General features: G+C 42.0%; 1 protein-coding gene across 1 annotated transcript in view; it reads left to right on the plus strand.

Moving 5' to 3' along the window:
* Positions 1–22798, plus strand: part of clmpb (CXADR like membrane protein b) — a 65605-nt gene that overhangs the window by 28646 nt on the left and 14161 nt on the right. The window contains exon 2 of the mRNA XM_067594274.1: positions 19293–19444. Coding sequence (XP_067450375.1) covers positions 19293–19444 — 152 coding nt within the window. The remainder of the gene's footprint in view (positions 1–19292; positions 19445–22798) is intronic.

Here is a 22798-nt window from a genome sequence, read left to right on the forward strand (position 1 = left end):
TTTATGTTTGGTCCATGTGTGTTCTTGCATTTCCCTGCATTTGTGGGTGTGCACGCACTTGTGTGTATGAGTGTTTGCCTACATATGACTCAGTATTCTCACTGTGTACTTGAATGGATGTGCTGTGTTAACTTGCTGGCGCCTCTTGGTGGGCGGGCTATTCTTATCCCCAGACTTACCTGATTGCCATGTACAGTCACAGAAAGAGGATGAATTCACTTTCATTATAACATATTCAGTCTGCACCAGAATCATACACAAGGGAGAGAAAACTCATTCAAACATATACACGCATGCAAAGGCTGCAGGCACATGTGCCATAGCAACAGTTTTATTTCTCTCAATATCTATGTGATTCTTGTTCATGTGTTTATCCGTCTTTGTCATGTGTTTATCTGAGTCTGAGTGCTTCCTCTAAGACTCAAAGTTCTGTATACAAAAACAACTCATTTTTATTTCCTGAAAGTGGAAACCCCATATAAGTTTTTTTTTTTTTTTTCTCCCCCATTCCAAACATTTGCACAACACATTCCCTTTTGGCTCTGTCCTCAGATTCCTGTTGCATTTCAAAACTCTAACCACTGAGAGTGGATCTGCACTTTTACTCAGGGTGACTGGCGAAATGCGCAGTTGAGGTTTGGAAACTTGACTGTTTGCCTGAGCCAGAGGGATCATTAGACGATTGTCAACGACAAGGCTATGTCGCGGGTTTTCCAGTGAGCTAAGAGGTCCGATGAGCACACATGAGGTTCGCATTCACAGCCAACTTACTCCGAAGATCACAGAAACTGTCACTTTTATCTTCTCTTTCTTAAACTGAGTCAAATCAACAAGAGGCAAACTCAAAAGCACACATTTGAATGTAGACTCAACAAAGTTGAAATCTGACCCATTCCTTACTCTTGCTGGAAAAGTTTAGGATGTAGAAATACTAAGCTTGAATCATGATGTTTGAACAGTCCCATAGCCACTCCCCTCTGAGGCACTGCCATGTATATGAGCAAAGAATTGGAACTAACTTCACTGCAGTGTGCCTGAAATGGTCAAGAGGCTATTGTGAGGCCACCAGCCTGGCATACTCACAGCAGTGTCACTGTGGTCAAATGGCAGAAAGAGGTTGGCAAAGAGTTTGGCATGTGATGTCCAGTGATGTGATGTCTGTGTGTGTGAAGGAGAAGAAAAGACAGAATAAAATCCCTTTGTCATCCCCATGTGACGTGTGTGTGTATGTGTGTATTCTGGATGTTTGTGGGTGTTCTGTGGTTTCATTTAGTTTCTTAATACATGGTTAACATTATGGATGTCATGCTGGATAAAAGATTTTTGTAGACTGTAATGTCACTGGCGCCCTTTTCGCTTTGTGTGGGTATGCATTTGTGTGTGTGTGTGACAGAAAGAGAAAGAGCAAGTAAACGTGTGTGTCTGATTAGTCTCCATGTGTCCCGGGAGCCCATCGGCCATGGATTTTAGAGCAGCTGTGACTGGTTTGACCTCTGACCTCTGAATATTTTACTCCAAGGGTACATCCCTGGGTACTGCGTTTGCTTCGATAGACTGATGTTTTTTTCTTGACTGTATAACAGAGGAAGGGCATAATATAGTATCTTTTTTGTCTTATTCATAATCATTGGTATTGTGCCACTCAAATGCTTTGGGGCTGTTACTATAGTATAAAACTTTGCAGTGCATCAGTGGCACTTCAGAAAGCTTTTATATGTGATAATAATAAAAAATATTTTGGCATTGAAAGCGAAACTTTTACCTTCTGTGCACTTTTCTTCACACTTCATTGTGTGGAATTCCTGGCAGTAATGAAACAATGCAGCAGCGGAGCAGTCCATTTACGATGGGGTTCGGTCCATTTGTAATGGAACACTCTCAGTATTTGGCTCAGGCTCTTGTGCACTGTACCATAGCTTACTCCCAAAACTAGAACTGGTTAGAATATAATGAAACCATAGACAGTTTATGTAAACCACCTCCTATCCATCCATAGCTCCCAGCCACAAAGTAACACTGCCATTTCACAAGCAGGCCAATTAAAAGCCAGTGACATTCAGGTGTGGGAGACAGAGTGACATTATAAGTAATTCCTGCTAAAACCCAGTGACATTACAGCAACAATCGGCCAACTAGAGCGCAGGCATTCACTGGCCATCTTTAATCTACTGGATTCTTTAGAGAAGAATGTGGTACTGTGTCAGGAAAACGCTAGCGGGAACTTTGTGGCAATGAGCAGCCCTTCAAATGTCATTAGGCATTTTTCTCTGTCGTTTTAGCAGTTGAGATGGTCTACATATACTGTACAGGGTAGCAGGGGGATTGAAGGGGAGGGACATGGCCTCTTTCTAGCCGTGATCAGAATCTAAACCACCTTTATTACTGAGGACATTAACATGTTAGATGCATTTGTGATGCATGCGTTAAACAGTTAATGCATGCAGAATGTAGCTCTGCAGCACACATGCTTTTGTTACTTAAAGATATGCATGCTGGGTATGAGTAAAGGGAATTGCACATTGTTACAGTAGTGACAAGAATACATTAGATATTCAGAATAGATCTGCTAAGAAAGAGAGGGAGTCCCCCCTCATCCATTCTCCTCTTATATCCTCGCTCTCGTGCTTATGCAGATGTTATTCCCACCCCCTCTCCCTTTGCATTAGTGTGGGATAGGAGCACTGAAGGCACTAATAAAGGACATCTCAGGGACGAAGGACATCGGGGTTTGAAGGTCGTACCATGGAGTCGGTAGCACATTGCTTAGGGCAGCATTACTCTCTCACTCAAGTGTGCATGCACGCGCGTGTTTACGGATCTGCTAGGTGTGCATAATCTAAGTAGTGTGTATGTGAGTGCTTGTGCCACGTCCGTGTATGTGCTTGCGCAAACGTGTAATTAAGTATGCATGCTCTATCTAGTGAATATATGGGCAGAGAAGAGGACATTCTGTCTATCCGTTGGATGTGTGCTTGCTCCCAAAGACCTGGCTTGGGGCTAAACTCTTCTGCTCATTAAACCATACAGGAAAAGTCCCATCACTCATGCACACAGAGCCTTAATCAGCATACGGTGCAGCCCTGATCACACTGCTTACCCACCAAATGGACATCTGCATTAACAAGTCCAGCAGATCTCACTTGTATGTGCTTATATGCACCATATGGTTATGCAGACACAGATTATGTATGCATGGTGCACATGTATGTACACACATGCACACACGCACAGAATAGCAGTGGTGACGGATCTCAGGTGGAAAGAAATCTTCTGTCTCCCTGATTTGACCTCTTCTTCTATCCTCCTATTAGCCTGGCTTCTCATGCAGAGCCACAAGTGTCACATTGCATCACTGGGAAGCATCGCTAATAGAAATATTAATATGGGGAGCGCCCTGGTAGCTGAATGGTTACTGTGCATGCCACATAATCACAACACCCCTGGATCTATTCCCCCTTGTTTCCTGTCTGCCTCTTCACTAATGACTGTCGAATAAAGGCAAAACTGCCAAAAAAAAATCATCTTAAAAAAAACAAAAAACATATATATATATATATATTGGGGAAGATGAGAGAGAAAGGCTTTTTTCTCCCCCTCTCTCTTACCCTCTGCAAACAGATTAGTTCCTAATCCAGGGATAAGGGGAGATGAATTGTTCCTGATTGGCTACATTGGGATAAATAAACACGTCTGTTGCAAATGGATCCACGCCGCAGAAGGCAATTTTTATCAAGTCATTTAGTCTCACGTTTAGTCTTAAAAATCCTACTTCCTGTGAAATCATTGAAATCTGTCACTTGTTTTCCAAGGCACTTTCACTTGTTTCAGGAGTTTTAACTACAATAAGTTAGAATGGTCTAAAGTTCTAAGAAAACTTTTTACAGTACAGTACACATTCATTTGTACTGGATACAAAGTAAATTTCCTCATCCCGTCCAACAGTAAATTACTTTTTTATATGGCTCTTCAACACATCTGTCAGCTTAAACTTTTCTTCTTTTTTAGTGTATCTCTTGTTATAAGACAATCAGAAGTTTTAACACACTTTATTGTTCAAGGGAGTAGGAAGGTGTGTCCAAACTTTTGACTGATACTGTATTTTTGTGGCCATGGTTTTAACAAGGCTACATTTTGGCCTTGATCTCAGCTGGGGTGTTATTACTCATACCCTGATACCTCTTCAGATGGAATTAGCTGTTAGGGCCAGCATGTGGCACGTCGCAGCAAAGCTGAGATGTGTGAACAGTTTCTTCTTCTGGACTCAGGGGAGAACATTGTCATCGTCCTGGCATTGGTCCAGCCATGCATGGCACAGGCATTATGTACTCTTGGGTGAGCAGGCGCCATGCAGGGGCAAAAAGTGTATTTCTTCAGCAATGTCTGTGTGTCTGCATTCTCTATGAGGTCTGACGTACAGCAAGGCTGAGAGATAAGAGCCATGTAAGATAGATGATGATGATGGGGGATGGGGCAGTGGAGCTGGTGTTGGTAGTAACGTTTCCCTTTAGGCTGCCAGCCTCATTTTCCATCTGAACAGACGTACAGGGATGTGGATTTGGAGACTGTGCAGTGCACTTTACAGCAAAGATCAGGAGGTGCTGTGTGGCCAGTGGCTCATTTCTTCTATATCAGGGCATCAAAGATGTCTTTTTTTCAACACTCTTCTTTAGAGGCCTCCAGGTTAGCCCGCAGGATTTGCACTTTTCATTTAATTTAATCATGCGTGAAGGTTCTATGCTAATCTTGAATATTGTCAAGTACAATTTGATGTCCACACCTGCTTCTTTTAGCCCCACCAAAAGAGATTCTAAAAGTTCACCCCAGGGACAACCTGGTACAACATTTGAGCAGTTTCACTACATCAGATCAGGGTACAGTAGGTGTAAAGAATGTATCCGACTAGAATCCTCGAGCCTGGCGAAAAGTTTAAACTTTTCATCCTTAGTTCCTGAAACAAAAAATCTGAATACATCAGTTATGTTTGTAAGTCACCTGCCGTTCGCCAGACAGACAGATGGGACCTGTAATTTCCAACTGGCTCTCTGAGTCACTCCTCAAGATAATAATAGCTATGCCAGCATACCCATGGAATATTCAGGTTGCTTGTTATACTAAGGCCTTTTCCCAACATAGACATACATTTACCAGACTGTTTGTTAACTTTGTCAGCATGGTGAAATATGGCACACATGGACACAGACATAAAAGTACATGCTCGCACCTGCAGAAAATTTGGGCTAATAGCATTTATTTTGCAGAGCGAAATGTAATTTGACAGCTCAAGAAAGACAGAGGCAGATGCACTTGCAGATAATTATTTGAAATACAGCTGAGCTTCACTTTTTTTTTAAATTTATTTGTTGTTTGGGTAAAAATGGAAGAGAGTACAATAAAAGAATTGCCTCTCAGAGTGAGGAGAACATTCTCAGTGGTGCCCCGCATAAACCTTTCACTGGTCAGAAGGCTGTTTTTAACCTTTGTGTGGGATCCAAAATGCCAAAGAGCCAAACGTCTTTCATTAATCTCAAGACAAAAAGCTCCTTGCATCAGCACAACCTGCAGAATGCCGGCAAAGTGAGAATCATATCCCAAACTTTTAGAGAAAAAAAAAAAATCCACCACCAGGCTGCTCCCACCTCGGTTACAGCATACTGCCTACACAGTTTTCCTATTGCACCTTGTTCTTTTTTTAATTAAGGAGGAAATGTTGCCCTAGGGCTGATGCATAAGGGACAAAGCACTTAGCATGTCTGGCCCTAACTAAGATTCTACATTCTGGTTCTTAAAATAAATCCATTTATTGCTCCCTCCTGGGTATGCTTTCTCATGCCTAAAAGAAGCACGATGTTGATTATAGCTTTAGCTGCCACCCTCTGTAGACTACCCAAGCTTAAGCTGTGTGGCCAAATTTAAATGAAAGGACTGTGGGACATGAATTTGCATAATACACATATGGAGAAAAAGAGGAAACACGAAGGTAGAGCCTGAGATGAAGTGACTACTTCTTCTATGAAGCAAAAAATAAAGTCCCCTCACCCCTCCATATCTCCACCCTAAATCCAGATGATATCATCTGTTAAATTACTACCTCAACTCAATGACATACAATATCCTCAGATACACCTAATACACATTCATCCTAATGTTTAATTCACTTGAAAGTTGATCACAGGGCATGTTTTACTTTCTCTCCACTCCCTTTTTTTTTCTCCGTCTCCCTGTGGCGATGTCACAGGGGATTAAGTCACGGAGGCCAAGGGACTTGTTTATGATTCATCTGGAGGGAGGCTGGAGCCGGTAGTAGTACCCACAGGGCAGGCAGCTAGCAGGCTACTTCCCCAGCTCCCTCGCTTCCCTGTATGCTAACAGAGCGCTGAATCTCTAAATGGCCCATGTAGAGATGACGTAGAGGGAGAACTCTTGTACATTCAGATTACACATTTCAAGCTGACGTAAATCTTTATGACGTAAATCCTGCCTCATGGGGTATATATTAAAATTGTGATTTATGATGTATGATTTGCTGTTTTTAGAAAGGGAGTAAAGCATAATTTAATTGTTTTTTATTTATTAATATTTTGCATGCCATGTGGTGATCATTGATTTGAGTCATCAGTTCACAGTTTTTCAAGTCCATACTAAAACAATAGACAGATACTCAAATGAACATTGACACGTGTTTTTCTTTCTGTAATCATTCTTCCTGTTCATACTGGCCTTGAAGAGATTCCTTCATAATTCACTTACAGTGTGAGTGATGGGGGACAAAATCCACAGCGCTTGTTTTGAGCAAGAATGTATTTAAAAGTTCAAGGCTTCAGCTGTCCAAATTAGTCAAATCAAGTCAATATCCTTCAGTGTAATTCCCTGTTGTTGTCACAATCCTATCACCACAGCTGAACAGGAAAACATTGTCCATTGAGACACAAAGAGGGATTTTTTTAATAAAATGTGGAAGATATCCACTTTATTTGTCTAACTCAGATGGGTGAAGCTTCATATTATCTTCAGATAAACCTTTAAATATATTTTTGCTTAAAACGAGGGCTGTGGATTTTGTCCACCATCTTCTAATGGTCAGTATGAACAGGAGGAATGATTACAGAGACGAACCCGTTTCAGTGTTTAAATGGGCTAACTACTGTTTTAAGACAGGCTTGAAAAATTGCGAACCTATCCTTTAATCTAACTAACATCAGCTCTAACTCTCCTTTACAATTTTTAGTCTTATACAAGTCTTTTTTTTCAGAGCATCCCAGCTAGATTCTAAGTCATGTTTTACCCTTATTCCCCTTGACATTTAAGTGTGCTCCAGTCTCAACTAATTGCATGTGAGATTTTAAACAACCTGTAATAGTTGATTAACAGCCTTAATAACTGTGTGTCTATATTGTGGTGAGGCTTGTTTTTAATAAAGCTTCTCACAGTAGGTAAACCACAACCAGTGCTAAAGCTTAGTTTGAAACACATGTGCAACCACAAAACGAGCAAGTCTCTGGCCAGGTTTTTTTTTTCTATTGTTCTCCCATTACTATTCTCTTTTGTTGAGAATGAACAGTGGTTTGTTATTAGTGACAGACTACAGGAGAATAGTGTTATTCAACATCACTGCACTGGCGTCAAGGGAATTAACATATTACCGCCATTCAGTTGGACTTACTGTCTTCTTTTAATTGCTCTTTTAATTAACTTGTGTCTAGCCTACGTCTTGTCAGAAGATGCCCGAGCATGCCGTTTAGCACAAGGTAATGAGATTAACCTCTCGTTGACCACGCAAATGTAGATTAAACATTATGGCCGAATGAAATGAGCTGGGCTTTATTTACCCATGTGTACAGACAGGCGGCAGGCAGGCGAGCCACAACTCTCTCAGCAGTAACATAGCTAAAATGTCAAGGGGATAGAGGGGAGTGTGTTTGGCATTGAGTCGTGAGTGTGGCCAACCAGCTGCATGGGGAGGAAAGAGAAGGCAGCCAGTGCTGGAAAATAGTACGAAATTCTCCCACTGCCTCTCTATCTCAGGAGAGGCGACTGCAGACAGTCGATGAAAACGCTGCTAATCGGTCAGTCACACTCACACATGTGTTAAGCTTCACGCGCAAACACAGACACACACCTACAGCACCCCAGACTCCCTCTATGACTTTTTCTCCTCGCCGTCTGTCTGTACACATTTACATAGAAGCAATGCAAATGACACCCTCTGCCTCCATATACACAAATACAATGACGTGACGTCCAGCGAGAAGACACACAGTGGGTGAGTACGCTAAACGGTCAAGGCAGGAGAGAACAACATGTGGCATGCTTAGCTGTTTTTTTTCCCCTTCCTCTTAGTCCCACTGAATATCTTTTAGGGAGATTTTAACATTGCACAACATTGATTGTAATGTCTGAGGACAAACACATGAACACTGCTCCTCAGAGATCTTGAAAACAGAGTCATATTCTCACAGTTTTCAGGACTTGTTCTTAACTTGCACACTATTGTGTAACATCAAAACTCCACTGTTCCTTCAAAGGGTCTTTATATGTCATATGAATCTTTATAGGGGTCCCAATACTCTTAAAAACATACATTCTCAAAGGGGCATTTTTTAAAAAGGCATTGTCGGCACCATTCAGGAAAAAAAAACATTATAATGTATCTATAATACAAACATGGAATCATATCAAATCAAATGCCTTTTTTTCATGTGATCTATATTACATTCTACAGTATATGTAACTTCTGTCTAATCCTAATAGTTGTTGTTCTACAAATTCTTGCAGTTTGCCCTCATTTCCTTTGGCACGTCAGTTAACAGTTTCCACGCCAATGGCCTACTTTATACCTCCTCAGCCACTGCACCCCCTTAAAACATCACAATAGAAAGTGACAGATTCCTCCTTGTTTTTAGGCAGCATCAAGTTCAGTCAAAAGCATCTTTGAAAAAGGACTGTGGATTCATTTTGTCTGTGGAAAATTTGGAGCTCTGGCTGTGCTTTATCAAGGAAACCTCTACAGGGACAGGGTGAGCCAATTGCAGAGACTTTAGCTGTGACCTTCGCCCCGTTTCCTCCTCGCTCGGGGTGTCACTGCAAGCAAATGTCCTTCTCCCTGCCGGAATAAGCTCCCTTGGCCCAGCTAGTGCCACACCTTGTTTTAATCAGGCTTTGGGGAGTGAAATATGGGCCTCAGGAGCAGGCTATACCCGAGCTCCATTCATCTGGTTTCAATCTTCTCTCCGCCCTCGGATGTGGCGGCATGGGCATTCCTTTTCTAGACATTGGGGGCGGGAGGGAGGGGGGGGAGTGATGCTGAGCAGCACAAAGGTCAGGAATATTTGTTTGGAGGAGTGAGTGTGTGTTTGTATCATTGTTAAGAGCTAGAAACATGCAGACAGGGACTCACTGTGGTTACTGCATTGCCTAATGCATGGTGCTGCCCTTCTGAAATAGACAACATATACGATTGAACACTTGTCTTGAGTCTATACATACTTACATTGGCCATTCCACTTACTTGCTCTTTTGATCATACAACTTGTTTTTTAAATTACAGACCAAAGACACACCCTGTAGGAGGTTACTTTATGTGTTTGTTGTTCTCACTACATGTATGAATTATCCGTATTTTGTGCGTGTGTCTAGGTGAATAAGTTTAGTGTCCTGCATAAATGGGCTTAGCTAATAATAAGGACAGATGGTAGGTTGGTCCATTAGCTCTCCTAAATGAGCATAAGTGAGGCCTTTCCTGGAAGCCTTGCAGCCCCTGTTGACCTCCTTGACCATCATGCAGCCACCACTCTGCCTATGTCAGCTGCCCCACCAGTCAACACCTTTCAGCATACAGCTGCCAAAACAGACGTGGCATCTGCTCACCTCTGGGGAAATGGCAGCCATTGACGTGTCCTTCCTAGTCACGAGCTTGGATGGATAGGTTACCTCTTTGTCCTTTGCAGCAGCAGCAGCAGCAACAGCTGTAACAATATAATCCTCTCATTTGTGTATGAGGCGCCCCCTGCTTTGTTATTTTCCGCTCAACCGATCAAGTAAAATGATATGTCAGATGCATACCATAGGACTGGCGACAGCGCTAATATGTCAGTGACGCAGCGCACTAGTGCTGGGCGGATGGAGAGAGGGAGTTAGCGTCCCGTCTGTTTTCAATTAGCCGATGAAATGTACAACATGGGAGCTGCTCTGTTGTATTCAATTCCTATTCTCCCGTGAATCCAGTGAAGTAAATTAGTGCCTTCGCTGAGAGAGGCTTCACTGTCTAACCCCAGGTGAACTTGGACTTTAGACAGTGATAAATAATCGCAGTGACCTATATAATGGAATTAAATCTGTGTGTGCAGAGAGGCGAGGAAGAGGAGGAGAAGAATAAGAGGAGCATCCAGAATCTCTGCACCCTCCCGACTATGAGCTCTCAATATGTGGTGCTTAAATGTCCAGATTGGGGATATCTTACAATACTTCTAAAGGTTTAGCTTTAATGCTGCTCTAAATATAGCACTAGCTGTTGTCTTGTTTTCATCCCATTCTCCTTGTTCATCATGTGCCTCCAAACTTAACCGTATACCCCACTGTGGCTTTTATTGTCTTTCCACACGTTGTTAAATGCTTCTTTGAAACACCACTGGGGTATTGAATTGCATTTAATAAAAGTCAGGGGTGCAGAGCTTTATAGTGCATGAGGTAGATAGTATTTGAAGTTTTCATCGGTCTCACACTATTGTGAAGCATCCATCATCAGAGAGAGCCTGGGCGACCGCGATACATTCCACTTCCTGTGGTCATACACCTAGTCAGCTCTATTTTCAACCTAATGGACATAAAAAATTGCAGATTGCAGCAAAATGGACTTGGCAGCACAAAAGCTTATTAAGTATTGATCCGCTGAGGTCAGTGCCCATGTCCAGCTACTCCAACAATGTGAGAGGAGTTCGTTCACACGCTTGCCAGCCACAAATTGAGATTAGACTACATAAATAACTGTGGAAATTGAGGAGCATTTTGTGTCTTGGGGAACTGTGGTTTGCCTGATGTGCCAGGATAAGGGGTAGGAGAAAAAGGTTGTTTATATGTGCACTGTTGGCATTATGGCTGTTTATATCATAGCTAGCCCATCTGTCCAAACTCCAGCAGCGTTTTGCTGATATATACCATATCAATGCCCAACAGGAGAGCTTTAAGTTGATCAGCAGCAGGCAAACCTGTCTTCTACAGTGTTTTAATGAATACAGCTCATCTTGTTTCTCACTGTGCCATCTGTCAGGAACGCAGGGTCAAACAGAGCTTGAACGGAACTGAGAACATCCTTCCACTGTGTTGTCTATACTGTGGTGTCTGTTCCTACACTCAGGATCTCTGTGATGAATATTTTCCTCTCTTATTCTCAAACCCCTGCCAACAAAAATACCTTAATGCCACTCAGAGCAAAAAATAAGCTCAGCCCTGGGACAAAAGCTTGTGGAATATGAAGGAATATGAAAAATATTCTTTGCAGGAATGAAAGTTTTGTTTATGTCAGGAAACCAAATTTGATATCTGTCAAAGCAAATATCATTTCACTAACTGGATTTGGAGTTGTGCTTTTTTGATAGCCCAAATTGCTGACTTACCCAGCAGTCGTTTTCTCTTCCACACTTGCTAGTGAAAATGAGTTTCAGCCAATGTTCTTGGCAACGGCAAAAAAAAAGTTTTATTTTAAAATGAAACATTTTTCTCGATGTCTTAATATGTCAAAGGATTCACTCACCTCCATTAAAATGTGTTTTCTCAGTGGGGTACTGCAGGTTTATTCAAGCCTGTGTGCATGTGCTGCAGGGAGGATTTGCCCTTTACACACACGCACATACCCACACACACTAGATACTCAGTAACCTTGGTGATATGTTTCTGCAAGACATTAACTCTCTCGTCTTTGCTGCATGCTTCTCCATTGTCTCAGATTTGGAGATGCTCATGCAGAACAAAGTGAATGTGCACACATGCTGGTTTGTTTAGGCTCTGCCAGATGTTGGGAGGATCCGTTGCTGCAGCAAAATAGAGAGGTCACTGTCCAAGCCCCATTTAACTGAAGCGTGTTATCTGGTGCAAAACAGACCATTTGACATTTGGACCTTGTTCAGTCTGAACACATTAAAGGGAGGAAAAATGTGTTGAATGGTGTTTTTGAAGCTGAATGTAACCCTGTAAACGGTTTAACACCACATAAGCTTCCAGAGATTATTTTGCAAGTCAAGCTGAAGTCTCTAAGATGCATTGCTGTAATTAACATTTTAAATGGGGACCATCCTTTCCAAAATGATGAATTGGTTTTTAATTAGAAAAGAAAAGGAAAAAAAACATCCAGCCAATGACAACGACTTTTCTTTGTGCAAGAGACTGGAGTTCTTCTGAGTCTTCTGCTTGTCACTCTTTCCACTTGGTCACGTGTCCAGTTGCAGTTTTTGCAAAAGCCACAAAAAGTTGGAAAGAATTTAAAGTCAGACTGCTTACAATAATGTGTAGTGTCTCAGAGCTCTCTTCCATTGTAAAAAAGAATATATACATGTATTATTTGTGTTTCTGTTAAGAGATCAACCTAAAACCAGCATAGTAAAATGCCTCTCAAACATGCAGGATCTATCATGTCAATATCACAAGTCACAAATTTGCCTCAGGAGGCTTTACAGTCTGTACAGCAATACAACATCATCTGTCTTTAGACCCTTGATTCAAATAAGGAAAAACTTCCCTAAAAAACCCTTTAAGGGGAAAAAATGGAAGAAGCCTCGGGAAGAGTAAGAGAAGAGGGATCCCTCTCCCAGGATGGACAGACATACAATAGATGTTGTGTGTACAGAATAGAGCACAATGCCAAGCAGCTTCCAGGTGCCACCAGAGTGGAATAATACATGATCCACGTGACCTCCATCAACACGGACACCTGGCAGGAGGACAGACTACACATGCACACAGGGGAGACACACATACACGAGAGAAGAGACAAGAAAAGACATTATTCACAGAGGAGAGAGAGAGGGATAAAGACATCATTCAGAGAGAGAGACATGAGGTGAGACTGAACTCCTGCAGGATGGGGAACCAGATCCAAAACCTCAGGAAATGGCACCGACAGCCAGGGAAGCAGAGCGGTTCCAGGATGGGTGCTGGTCCAGCGAGAGATGCCTGAGAGACAAGAGAGGACAGGAGGGGAAAATAAGGAGAGAGAGGGAGGAAATATAGAGCGGCACACAGCTTGGACACTCCACTGCTTTTGGAACAAACAAACAGAAGGTTGGACAGATGCAACAGTTGCAATGCAGGTTGATGAAAATGGTGCATGGGAGTAAAAGACATAAGACCAATGTGTAGGCCTATATCAGAAGCTCTATGCTCTTTTGACTGTTTCAGGCTATGTGTAGAAGATATATGGAGCAACCGTAGCATCTTGGACAGCTACACCCATGAGTGCGGGTGACTCCACCAGATGCAGCATTGATAACGTGTATAGCACCGTAAGCAGGTTTCACTGACTCTCCCTCCCTTGGGGAATGGCGTAATTAGCTTTTTCCCCATCTCCTCCCTATTTTCTTATTTTGCTGAGGGAAAATGCAGAATACTTTGGGGGAATTAAAAGTGCTTGTCGTGAAACTAATTTTGAATCTATTTTGGGGATCTGACAGCGGGATCACTCCACACGACAGCAATGACGAGGCCATGAAAGGGATGCTAATGAAGGCAATAAGAGCAGCACAAGGTGAACATTTACCACAGGGCCTCACATTTATCAGGCCTCGGTGGTATTTCATCTATCTTTTTGTCATTCCCAATAGTCCTCCCTGTCTTTTCCCATTTGCCTTCCCCCTCCAGGTTCAAGGGATTATCTTGGAAATGATTCTATTCCTTCTTTTCCTCATCAAATCCACCCATTGCCACTCCAGCCAGAGTTCTTAGAAACCGCTTATCAAAGATGAACATGAACAGGATGGCCTTCACTTTTAGATGTTTTCCTCTCAAGCTTCAGTTGGCTTACTCCTCTGGTGGCTCTCATAACCAGAGGCACATAACATGATACATGTGGTGGCTCTCCTAACTTAGCTATAGTGGCAACAGAACAGTGCTGCAAATAAAGGAAATATAAAAGGGTGACACTCAGATACTAAATAGCACATAACCAATAATTATGTCTAGTAAAACTCAGAATGATAAATTATGTTCATTGAAGGGGCACAAAAATTGTACTTAATCATTTTTTCAGGAACTACCTGTTAGCTATTCCTAATAAGCAGGTAGTTCCTTATTTGCTCCTTACTCATGCCTTGGTAATGACTTAATATACGTTATTGTAAAATGTTACAGACAAAAGCTCTGTGTCAGCAGAAGGGAGCGTTGGTCGCTGGGTGTGAGGCAAGGAGGATTATGGGATTTTATTCCTTCAAAGAGCCAGCCTCCAGTCAGGGAAAAAAAAACAGCGCCTTTGATTTTCACAGGAGCAACATATTCATGAGTTGGACCTTGAAACTACAAGGAGACTGGTGTAGTGTGCCATATGCAAAACGTGTGTTTTAATAGGGCGGGATAACTTGGTACATTTAAAGAGACTTACTCCTTAAGAAGCCGTAATTAAAAAGGGAGCTGTGGCTGTATGAATAAAGGTCTCTCTTATAGAGTGAGCATAGGGGTTGTTTTTGTAGACGCTCGATTTGCACTAACAACTGGAGGCGGCCTCGTGTCTGCTGAGACATCTGAAGATTTTTTTTTTTTTTTTTTTTTTGCCGTTTTAAGAAAGGCTGTCTCCAAATCCTCAAAGACATCAGGAAAGAGAAAAGGTCAAGATGTAACTTCCAGTCTGTGAATCTCTGTGCCACATTGGGTGGTATTTATAGTATATAATGTTTGTCATTTGAATAGCTAATTCAGGTCACATAAGACTGCTGTACTGTGGGTGGGGGCAGACACATTCTTTTAAACAGCACTCTGAGCCGTGAGCATTTCACCATTGTCTCATCAGCCCTACGCTCCTCTCAGCATGTCTCCAACTCAGCTAAAAAACTAGCTCTATGTCAGCAATAAGAATTGATGCTTTGTATATATATTTGCCGCGTCAGATTTTGCTAGTTACATGCATGAAGTTGTGTTTTAGAGAATTTATATGGAGGTCATACAGCGCAAACACTTCTCTTTCTCTGTAACATCATGAGCCTGTAATTGACGGAACATAAACAGTTTTTGTACAGATTGGCAGGGTTGGGAGATGATTGTTACTGTTTCCTGCTGCAGTGAAGCATGTGACTTGAGTCTGTATGCCTGATGACAGCTGTATCCCAAATCATAGGTCTTTGTGCTAAAGCATCATGATTTATTGTCGGCAAAAGATAGTCCTCCGCATCTCCTTTATGCAGATAGGCGGAAGTGGAACTGTCTTTCTGACAGAGCATAAAGCATTCATCATACACGCCAGCAGTCACGCATGTACATCAAATGTAGATAGGCACATATGTATCCTACAGACAAAAAGCAGTGTGAATACACACAGCGGGAAATTGTCAGCAGAAATAAAACAGTCATACACCCAGTCTTTTCCTCCTTTTGTGCATTTTCTAACCTGTCTCTAAAACCACCTTTGTGATGCTATAATCCATCCTCCACACCAGTGACTTACAGTAAGTGCTCAAAATAAGGCACTGCACCATCTCTCCACCCCTCCCTCAACCTATTTTTTTCTTTCCTTTCACTCCCACCCTCTATCTCTCTCCATGTCCCTCTCCCTTCTCTGATCTGCTGTGTTTGAGTACCAGAGGTCATAAGCTTTGGACATGGCAAAGGCCCCGGCCAGACCGATGTGCTGACTGAGGGGATATGGGGCTTGACTTTGGGCAGTGTGAAAGATCCAGGCCTGCCTTGTTTGTCTGTCTGTCCGTCTCACTGGCCACACTATAATAAGATTGCGGGGCTCTGTAAGGCGGATTTACTGGAGCACAACTCCCCCTAGGGCCTTTTCATAGAAATTGGTTCCTCCATATTTCACCCTAGCTTCTCACTCCCTCTCTTTGTCAAAAGTGTCTATCTTTTTCTCTCACTTCCTCACTCTCTCTTTCTAAACCTCTGGTGTTAGCTCCCCACTTTCTTTTGTTAATTATGATATGCTTCTTTCCTTTCTTTCTGTGGGTAAAGATTGAACTTAGCCACAAATGGAAGCATGAAGCTGAGCCAAATGGAGCTGAGACAAGCAGACACAATGGAAGAGAAAGAGGGATGGAGGATATGTCCTGTGATATGGTACAAGTTACCATTTCAAAAGTCCTCTCCACATACATCTCTCTGTCTCAAGATGACCGTGTTTATTTAGATAAGACTTCCCCATGTCCTTATGGAATCTCATAAAGACATGTGAATTCACACACAGCACTGTGATGAGGACTGTTATATATATATGTCTGGGTTTAAGCTAACATGGCTCACAGTTTTTATTGTTTCTAGGTCACCTTACTGCAATTTTAAAGGTCATAAACCCAAATTTGACTGACAAAACATTTTTTTCACACTATGTGTGCAAAGCTGCCACAGAGGTGAATTCCACTGTGTCTCATCATTGATGTTGACACAAATGATGTGGTCTTGCAGTCCAATCGTCCCAGCTGTGCACACTGTGAATGAGGCCAATTCAAATGCAAGCCAAACTCACATCAAGGCTAGCTTATTTTGGGACCACTGTGTCATCCATTCCAGAGCACAAAAGCCCCTCTGCAAGACCATAAATAAATGGGAAAGTGGGGAGCAGCGATTGTATACCAACCAAAACCCCCTCTGATTTGTCTGCCGAGTCTTTCTGACAAAAACTAAGACAGATTTCTTTCTGTGACACATACAACATATTTGCTGTCCATTTTTTCTTTGAAATACATACAGTTTATGGCACTCTGAGCCTCACTGTTGGGCAGTGAAGCACATTTTTGACACAGTTAGTGAGCTAACCCCCAGTCATTGTTTGAAGGTCAATTTAAGTTGGTTAGTGGAAAGTCAAGTGTGTTTCGTGGAAAAAGATTACAATGCCCGGCTTTCTTCGGTCACCCCGGCCCTATCTATCTTTCAGGTGAACTCTTCCATTTACAGAGCCCATAGCTGAAGCGATGGGCAGTTAAGGAGGAGGTGGGAGGTGAGAAAGGAAGCAGGGAGCTCTTATCAGGCCTGCTACACTGTGCAGGGTGCAGCCTTGGGCTGCTGATGAGTGTGGGAGCACTGATTACAGAGGCTTGCCTGAGGAGTCGAGGGAAGACAGTGGGCACACCAGCAGACCCTTTAACCACCTTCACGCATTAACTCGCCCCATTAGATTCAACCAACTGCACAGTCTGACCCTTCTCCCTCTTGAATATTCTTAATACTGCAAAGCTCTGTCTTTCTCCTGACATCCAAACCAATATCGGAGGGGAGCCCACAAGATGACTGACCCTGCAAATGCTACATTAAAAAGTCATAAACCTTGATAACTTCAGGGTCCAGGAGCTCCTTGGTGAGGAGGAGTGGCCCTTATTTTTCTGCTGACTGATGATTTGAACTGAGCAGGTGGTCCAACAGGAGCAGAAGAACCTCAGCAATTCGTCCTGTCACTCTTGGGCTGCCAAAGGGACACGCAAACACACTGCCAACCGTAAAGTACTCTTTCTCTGTCCAGCTGGTGAATGCCAACTGGAAACTTGATTGACAGTGAGTGGCCCTCAGCTCAAGTTTATAGCAGAAAACACAAGAAAACAAAACTTGAAGAACTGCTGAAACCCACAACATGATGTTATCTGTATGGGTGAAGCTCACCACTCTTCCCCTTTGTGTCCTGCGTCAGCACTGACTCATTGGTTTCACAGCACAGAGCTGACATTTTCATTGGCCCAAAGATCACTTATGGGACAGGGTGTTGGCTCCTGTGAGGGTGGACCAGTAGACAAGTGGACAGGCGCCCAGTGAGCGCTGATGCATTCACAGACCACATTTGGCCTCCTGTGGAACATTTGACAGCATGTGATTTTGTCCAGTGAGCACAAAGGCATTCTTTCAGCAACTGGCTTTGGGTTTAATCACTCCACAGCATAGATACATACATACATATAACAGCTGTGCATGTACATAGTTTTTGTTCAACCCTTACCATGATGTTTATTTATTCTGTGCAAACAGGAAGAACTATTGAACCTCTGAGCAGCTATTAAGCAGCACAATAATAAAAAGGAGATGTAACAATATTTACACAACGTGTACATTCCTGCATGAGTCCAGATGAGCATCTGCCAAGCTGAATAACTTTATTTTAAGCGCTCAGCATCCCCAGGAGCTAATAGCTCGTTCAACTATTAAATTAAAAGCAGGTAGTTAAGTTAAATTTTGTAGAGCCAAAAATATCTGACGCCTTTGAGTGCATAAGCTCAGTGGAGCTCTGCATTATTGTACAGTCTTTCTACCAGGTGGAGAGAGTCGAATATCTCAGCAGTGCACCACCCCCTCTAGACACACACAAACACACACACGCCACAGCTTCAGCTTCCAGCAAACCCCCGTGACGCCTCTGGCTAATTCCACTCAAGCCCGCCGGGCTGTCCACCATCCTCCAATAAATTAGCCTCGCTGCTCCCCAACTGAGACACAAGCCCTGACAGTCTGGCCTGTGCCCAAAGTCCTTCACTTACACACACACACACACACACACATGATTATTGCTACTTTTTACCCAAGCACTTTACTAGGTAGACTGTGCATTTCTTTTGGTATGTTCCATTTGCAATAGTTGTGGATGGTATCTGTCCTATCTCTGACGTTCCCATTTTGTCTACTTGGTTTAAAACATCTTTGTAATTCAAATGACAATAATTTATTTCCCCTTCATATTTATTATAGCAGAAATGTCCATGTGCAAGCAATTCACTAGGTACCTTTCCTTCCCGGGCCACGACTTCCCAAAGTGTTTGCTGTGAATAAGAATGTGATGTTTGACCACCCCTGTCAAAAAGGGTTAACAAAAAGATCATCATAATGCTTCTCTTTGACCTCCTCTGTCAAACTCTTTTTCCTGTAAGAAGAATTCCCATTCTGTCTCCCTTCAGTGTCCGGCTGTGACGTATCTTCACATCTGTCGGACAGTGATTGGGATTCTGGGTCATATCTCTCACTGTCTTCTGTCTCAATTTCCTCTATCGGCATGGTTTTGCTTCCTATCCGTAGCATCTGCCTCTTGTCTCAAGTTTGGATCGAGCTAGTGTTCTCATCTGACATCTCTCTAACTCTTCTGTTTTTTTCTCTCCCCATCTTTCTCCCTTCTTCTCCTTCAGTTCTATTCAGCCTGCTGTCAGTAGGTGCCCAGACGGAGATGAAGAAGGTCGTTGGGGATAATGCTACCTTACCTTGCCACCACCAGTTCCCATCATCCAACTCACTTGACATTGAGTGGCTACTGCAAAAACCAAACTCCAAACAGAAAGTGGTGAGATAAGGTTACTTTTTCCTTCCTGTTTTATCCTCGCCTTCCCATAGGGTTAATTGAAAGGATTGTAATTTCACTCTATCATGACTTAAGTAATGATGACATTATTACTTTGGCTTTTAGGCCATAATGAAGTTACTTCAAAATGAAATTTTATCCCTTAAGATTTCAGTTGTGGTTGATTTGGTGACTCCCATGGTTACAGGGGATATCAGCATGTGTAGTTAAATGAAACACCCCTAGAGCAGCTACTTTGACTAAAATACAACAGAAGAACAACTTATCTGTTTACAGTGCAGCCAAACAAACTCATGTTTTAACAATGCCCAGTGACAAATACAATGTGGTTGCTGTGACAGCTTCACAAATAAAGCTACCCAGTATTTCGCCACTTGAATGCTTTTGATGTGAAGCGGCAGCAGTGGGATGTTTCATTTACTTTAACAGTGACTTAATACAGCTCTGACATGGCTGTGGACAGTGACGCTGTAACTAGTATCAATGTGATAAAATTAAAAGAACAGTAATGTTGGAATACATGCATGCCTCATTTCCTGTGAATTTGTGTAAAGGCAATTTGAATCAAGCTCTGGAATGGCGGACTCTGCCACTAGCAATGTCAACTACTATATAGAGAGTTATTTATAGAGTAAATAAGTAATGCTGAAAAAATGCAGAGCATAAATGGTATCAAAGTGCAGTTTGATTTAATCAAATGGGATTTCTGTGTTCTTCTGAAGCAAAAAGTAAAACTGTTTTTATGCTATAGGCCAAACATAAATGCGAGAACACATTTTTCATTGCTTTGAATCCTAGGGTTACACACTTTGTGATCCTAGCTAGAGGGTAGATACCTAGCAAATCAAAATGTGAACATTTATGCTAAAACACAGACCTTTGTTGACTTCTGCAGTACTTTTATCAATCTTATCTTTCCCTCCCTCTCTCTCTCTCTCGCTCTGTCCCCCACTCACTCTCTCTTACACTCATACACACACACACACAGAGTTTTTATCTATCTTCTATCTGTCCCCTGTTTGAATCATGCTGATTGATTTCCAACAGGAGTCATAATAGTTGACCATTAACTCATTGTTACTGTGTTACTGTGGCACTTCAAGTTTTAGTGCCTTCCACAAAGGAACAATCATGCCACAAAATGTTCCCCAACTCATTTTGTGGTTGTAACCTTGGACGGTTTAAGGCTTCTTATTACGAGACTGGAATTAGATCTCACCAGCTATACTATTTTCTCTCTTTTTATCCATATTTCTTCAACTATTTCAGTTTTTTTTAAAGAAAAAAAAATCAGACCGAAACATTTGATTCCAAATACGTGCTCCACTTAAAGCAATATATTGTTTTTGGTTTCATTTACTGTATCCACCTTAAATCTTATAACTAACTAGAACTAGAACATGAAATCGGTTGATAGCAGCTAATGAAACAGATGTTCTTTATCCTGGAAAAATTCTGTAGACTTTAACCTCAAACAGCAACAGAACTATTCTGTCTAAAGTAAAGCTTCACCTGGCTGAAAGTCTTTAAATGGCCTTAACTTAGTTTTTTCACAGCCTCTGAAGATTTCATGGTATCGTTTCGCTGGCTTTGAATCGTTGCCTTTCTTCACCCAAATTGAACGTAGTATCTGATAATAGACAGAGCGTAAAATCTCACCAGCTTTCTGACAGAAGAAAGAGATTTCCTTTCTCTTTGGAAGTCGTTTGTTCGTGCACTGATGTGTTGGTTTGCACAGAGAAGCGTAACACTGTGAGAAAGAAAAGGAGAATGCGGAGGGGAAAGAGAGGGGCTGGGAATGAAAGAAAGGGGAAAACAAGTGTCTTACGCTTTGATGATTCAGAAGGGGGCTGCCACATTGCAATGAATATTTAACAGGAAGATAACATTAAAATCAAATGTCTGAAAATTTGATTAGGAAAGAGACTGCGCCTGTAGCTGAATGAATAAATCATTCTTTTGTTCTGCTGGAAGACCGTGTTGAGAGGGAAAGAGTATCTTGTCAACATTTAGCCTGTGTTAGCAAATGTACAGGCTACATGTGTTATGGACACAGAGGGGTTGGAGATGGGACATGAGAGGTCCACTCTATGAGTCACACCAACATTTTCCTAAATTGTTCAGGATGAATAGTAAAAGACTGGATCTCCTTCACTGTGCTGATGTGCGACCTGTCATGAGCATAGTTTAAAAAACAAAAAAAAGTGTGTTAACATAGTGACAGGTGTGGTATAAACCTGGAGTGTTGAAGGTAGGCTGTGTAAAGATATAAATACTTACCACATTAACATCCTCTTAAAAAATAAACCACTATACTTAAGACTTACTGTATGCTCTTGATTTTCATTGCGAAATTGACTTTATTGGTTTATTACAATTTATGATTTTTTACCAGGACAAGCATGACACACTGTTTTTACTCAACTGTACAGATGGATACATTAATAATATGGTAATGTTTAAATTCTTTTGGTTTCTGTGTTACTTGTTCCAAATCATCCTTAACCCATTTCAACCTAAGGAGCCCTCTATAAAAACATTCTAAAACCTCCTTCTAAATCTCCTAAAACCTGGGACTAAAATGTGCTAAGAGCACTGAAAAAAAAACATGGATAAAAGATAAGATAAGAAAAATACATCGTTGGAGGCTGGGCCCCTTTCATTCCTATGGAAGCTGCTCAGTAGCACGTGAAGCCAAAAAAGCCACTTTACGCTGTAGAGAAATGAATGTATACTGTGCACACTCTATGGGCCCAATACACCCATGGAGAATGCACACCAGAGACTTCCACTAACTTCCAGTTTAGCCCTCTGGCTAACTTGATAAGGGTTAAAATAATTCAATTGTGCAGCTCCTCTGGACTTATCGGATCAAATGGGTCAAATTCTGATAGTAAAACGAGTTATTTTTCGGGGGTTGTGACACTCAAAAAAATGTATCCACCGTTTTACAGCCGCTCTCATGATCATGTGTGGGGAAAAATGCTTTTTGGGCCCTTGTTGGACCAGGAAGTTGTAATTCCACGGTTTGGCCACTATGTCAATTCGGCTTCAAAGCCCGGCACTCTTCCTGGGGGCTTCATAAAAACACACTAACAAAAAAAAAAGCATCCCATAATGCATTTCGCCTTCCCCACATGTATTTCATCGAATCACAATGCAATGACATCATCTAACACGCACTCACGTCACAGCTGGCTCTAATGGGAGAAGCATGCAAACGTTGCACCCTGTCTTAAACTGTAAAACAGAGAATATTACAGCAACAGGACAGACGCTAAATGAGAAAATTACTAGAATGTATCTGTCATTCAATTTTAACAGAAGTATGATATG

This window comes from Thunnus thynnus, chromosome 7 (assembly GCF_963924715.1).
Source record: "Thunnus thynnus chromosome 7, fThuThy2.1, whole genome shotgun sequence".
Lineage (NCBI taxonomy): Eukaryota > Metazoa > Chordata > Actinopteri > Scombriformes > Scombridae > Thunnus > Thunnus thynnus.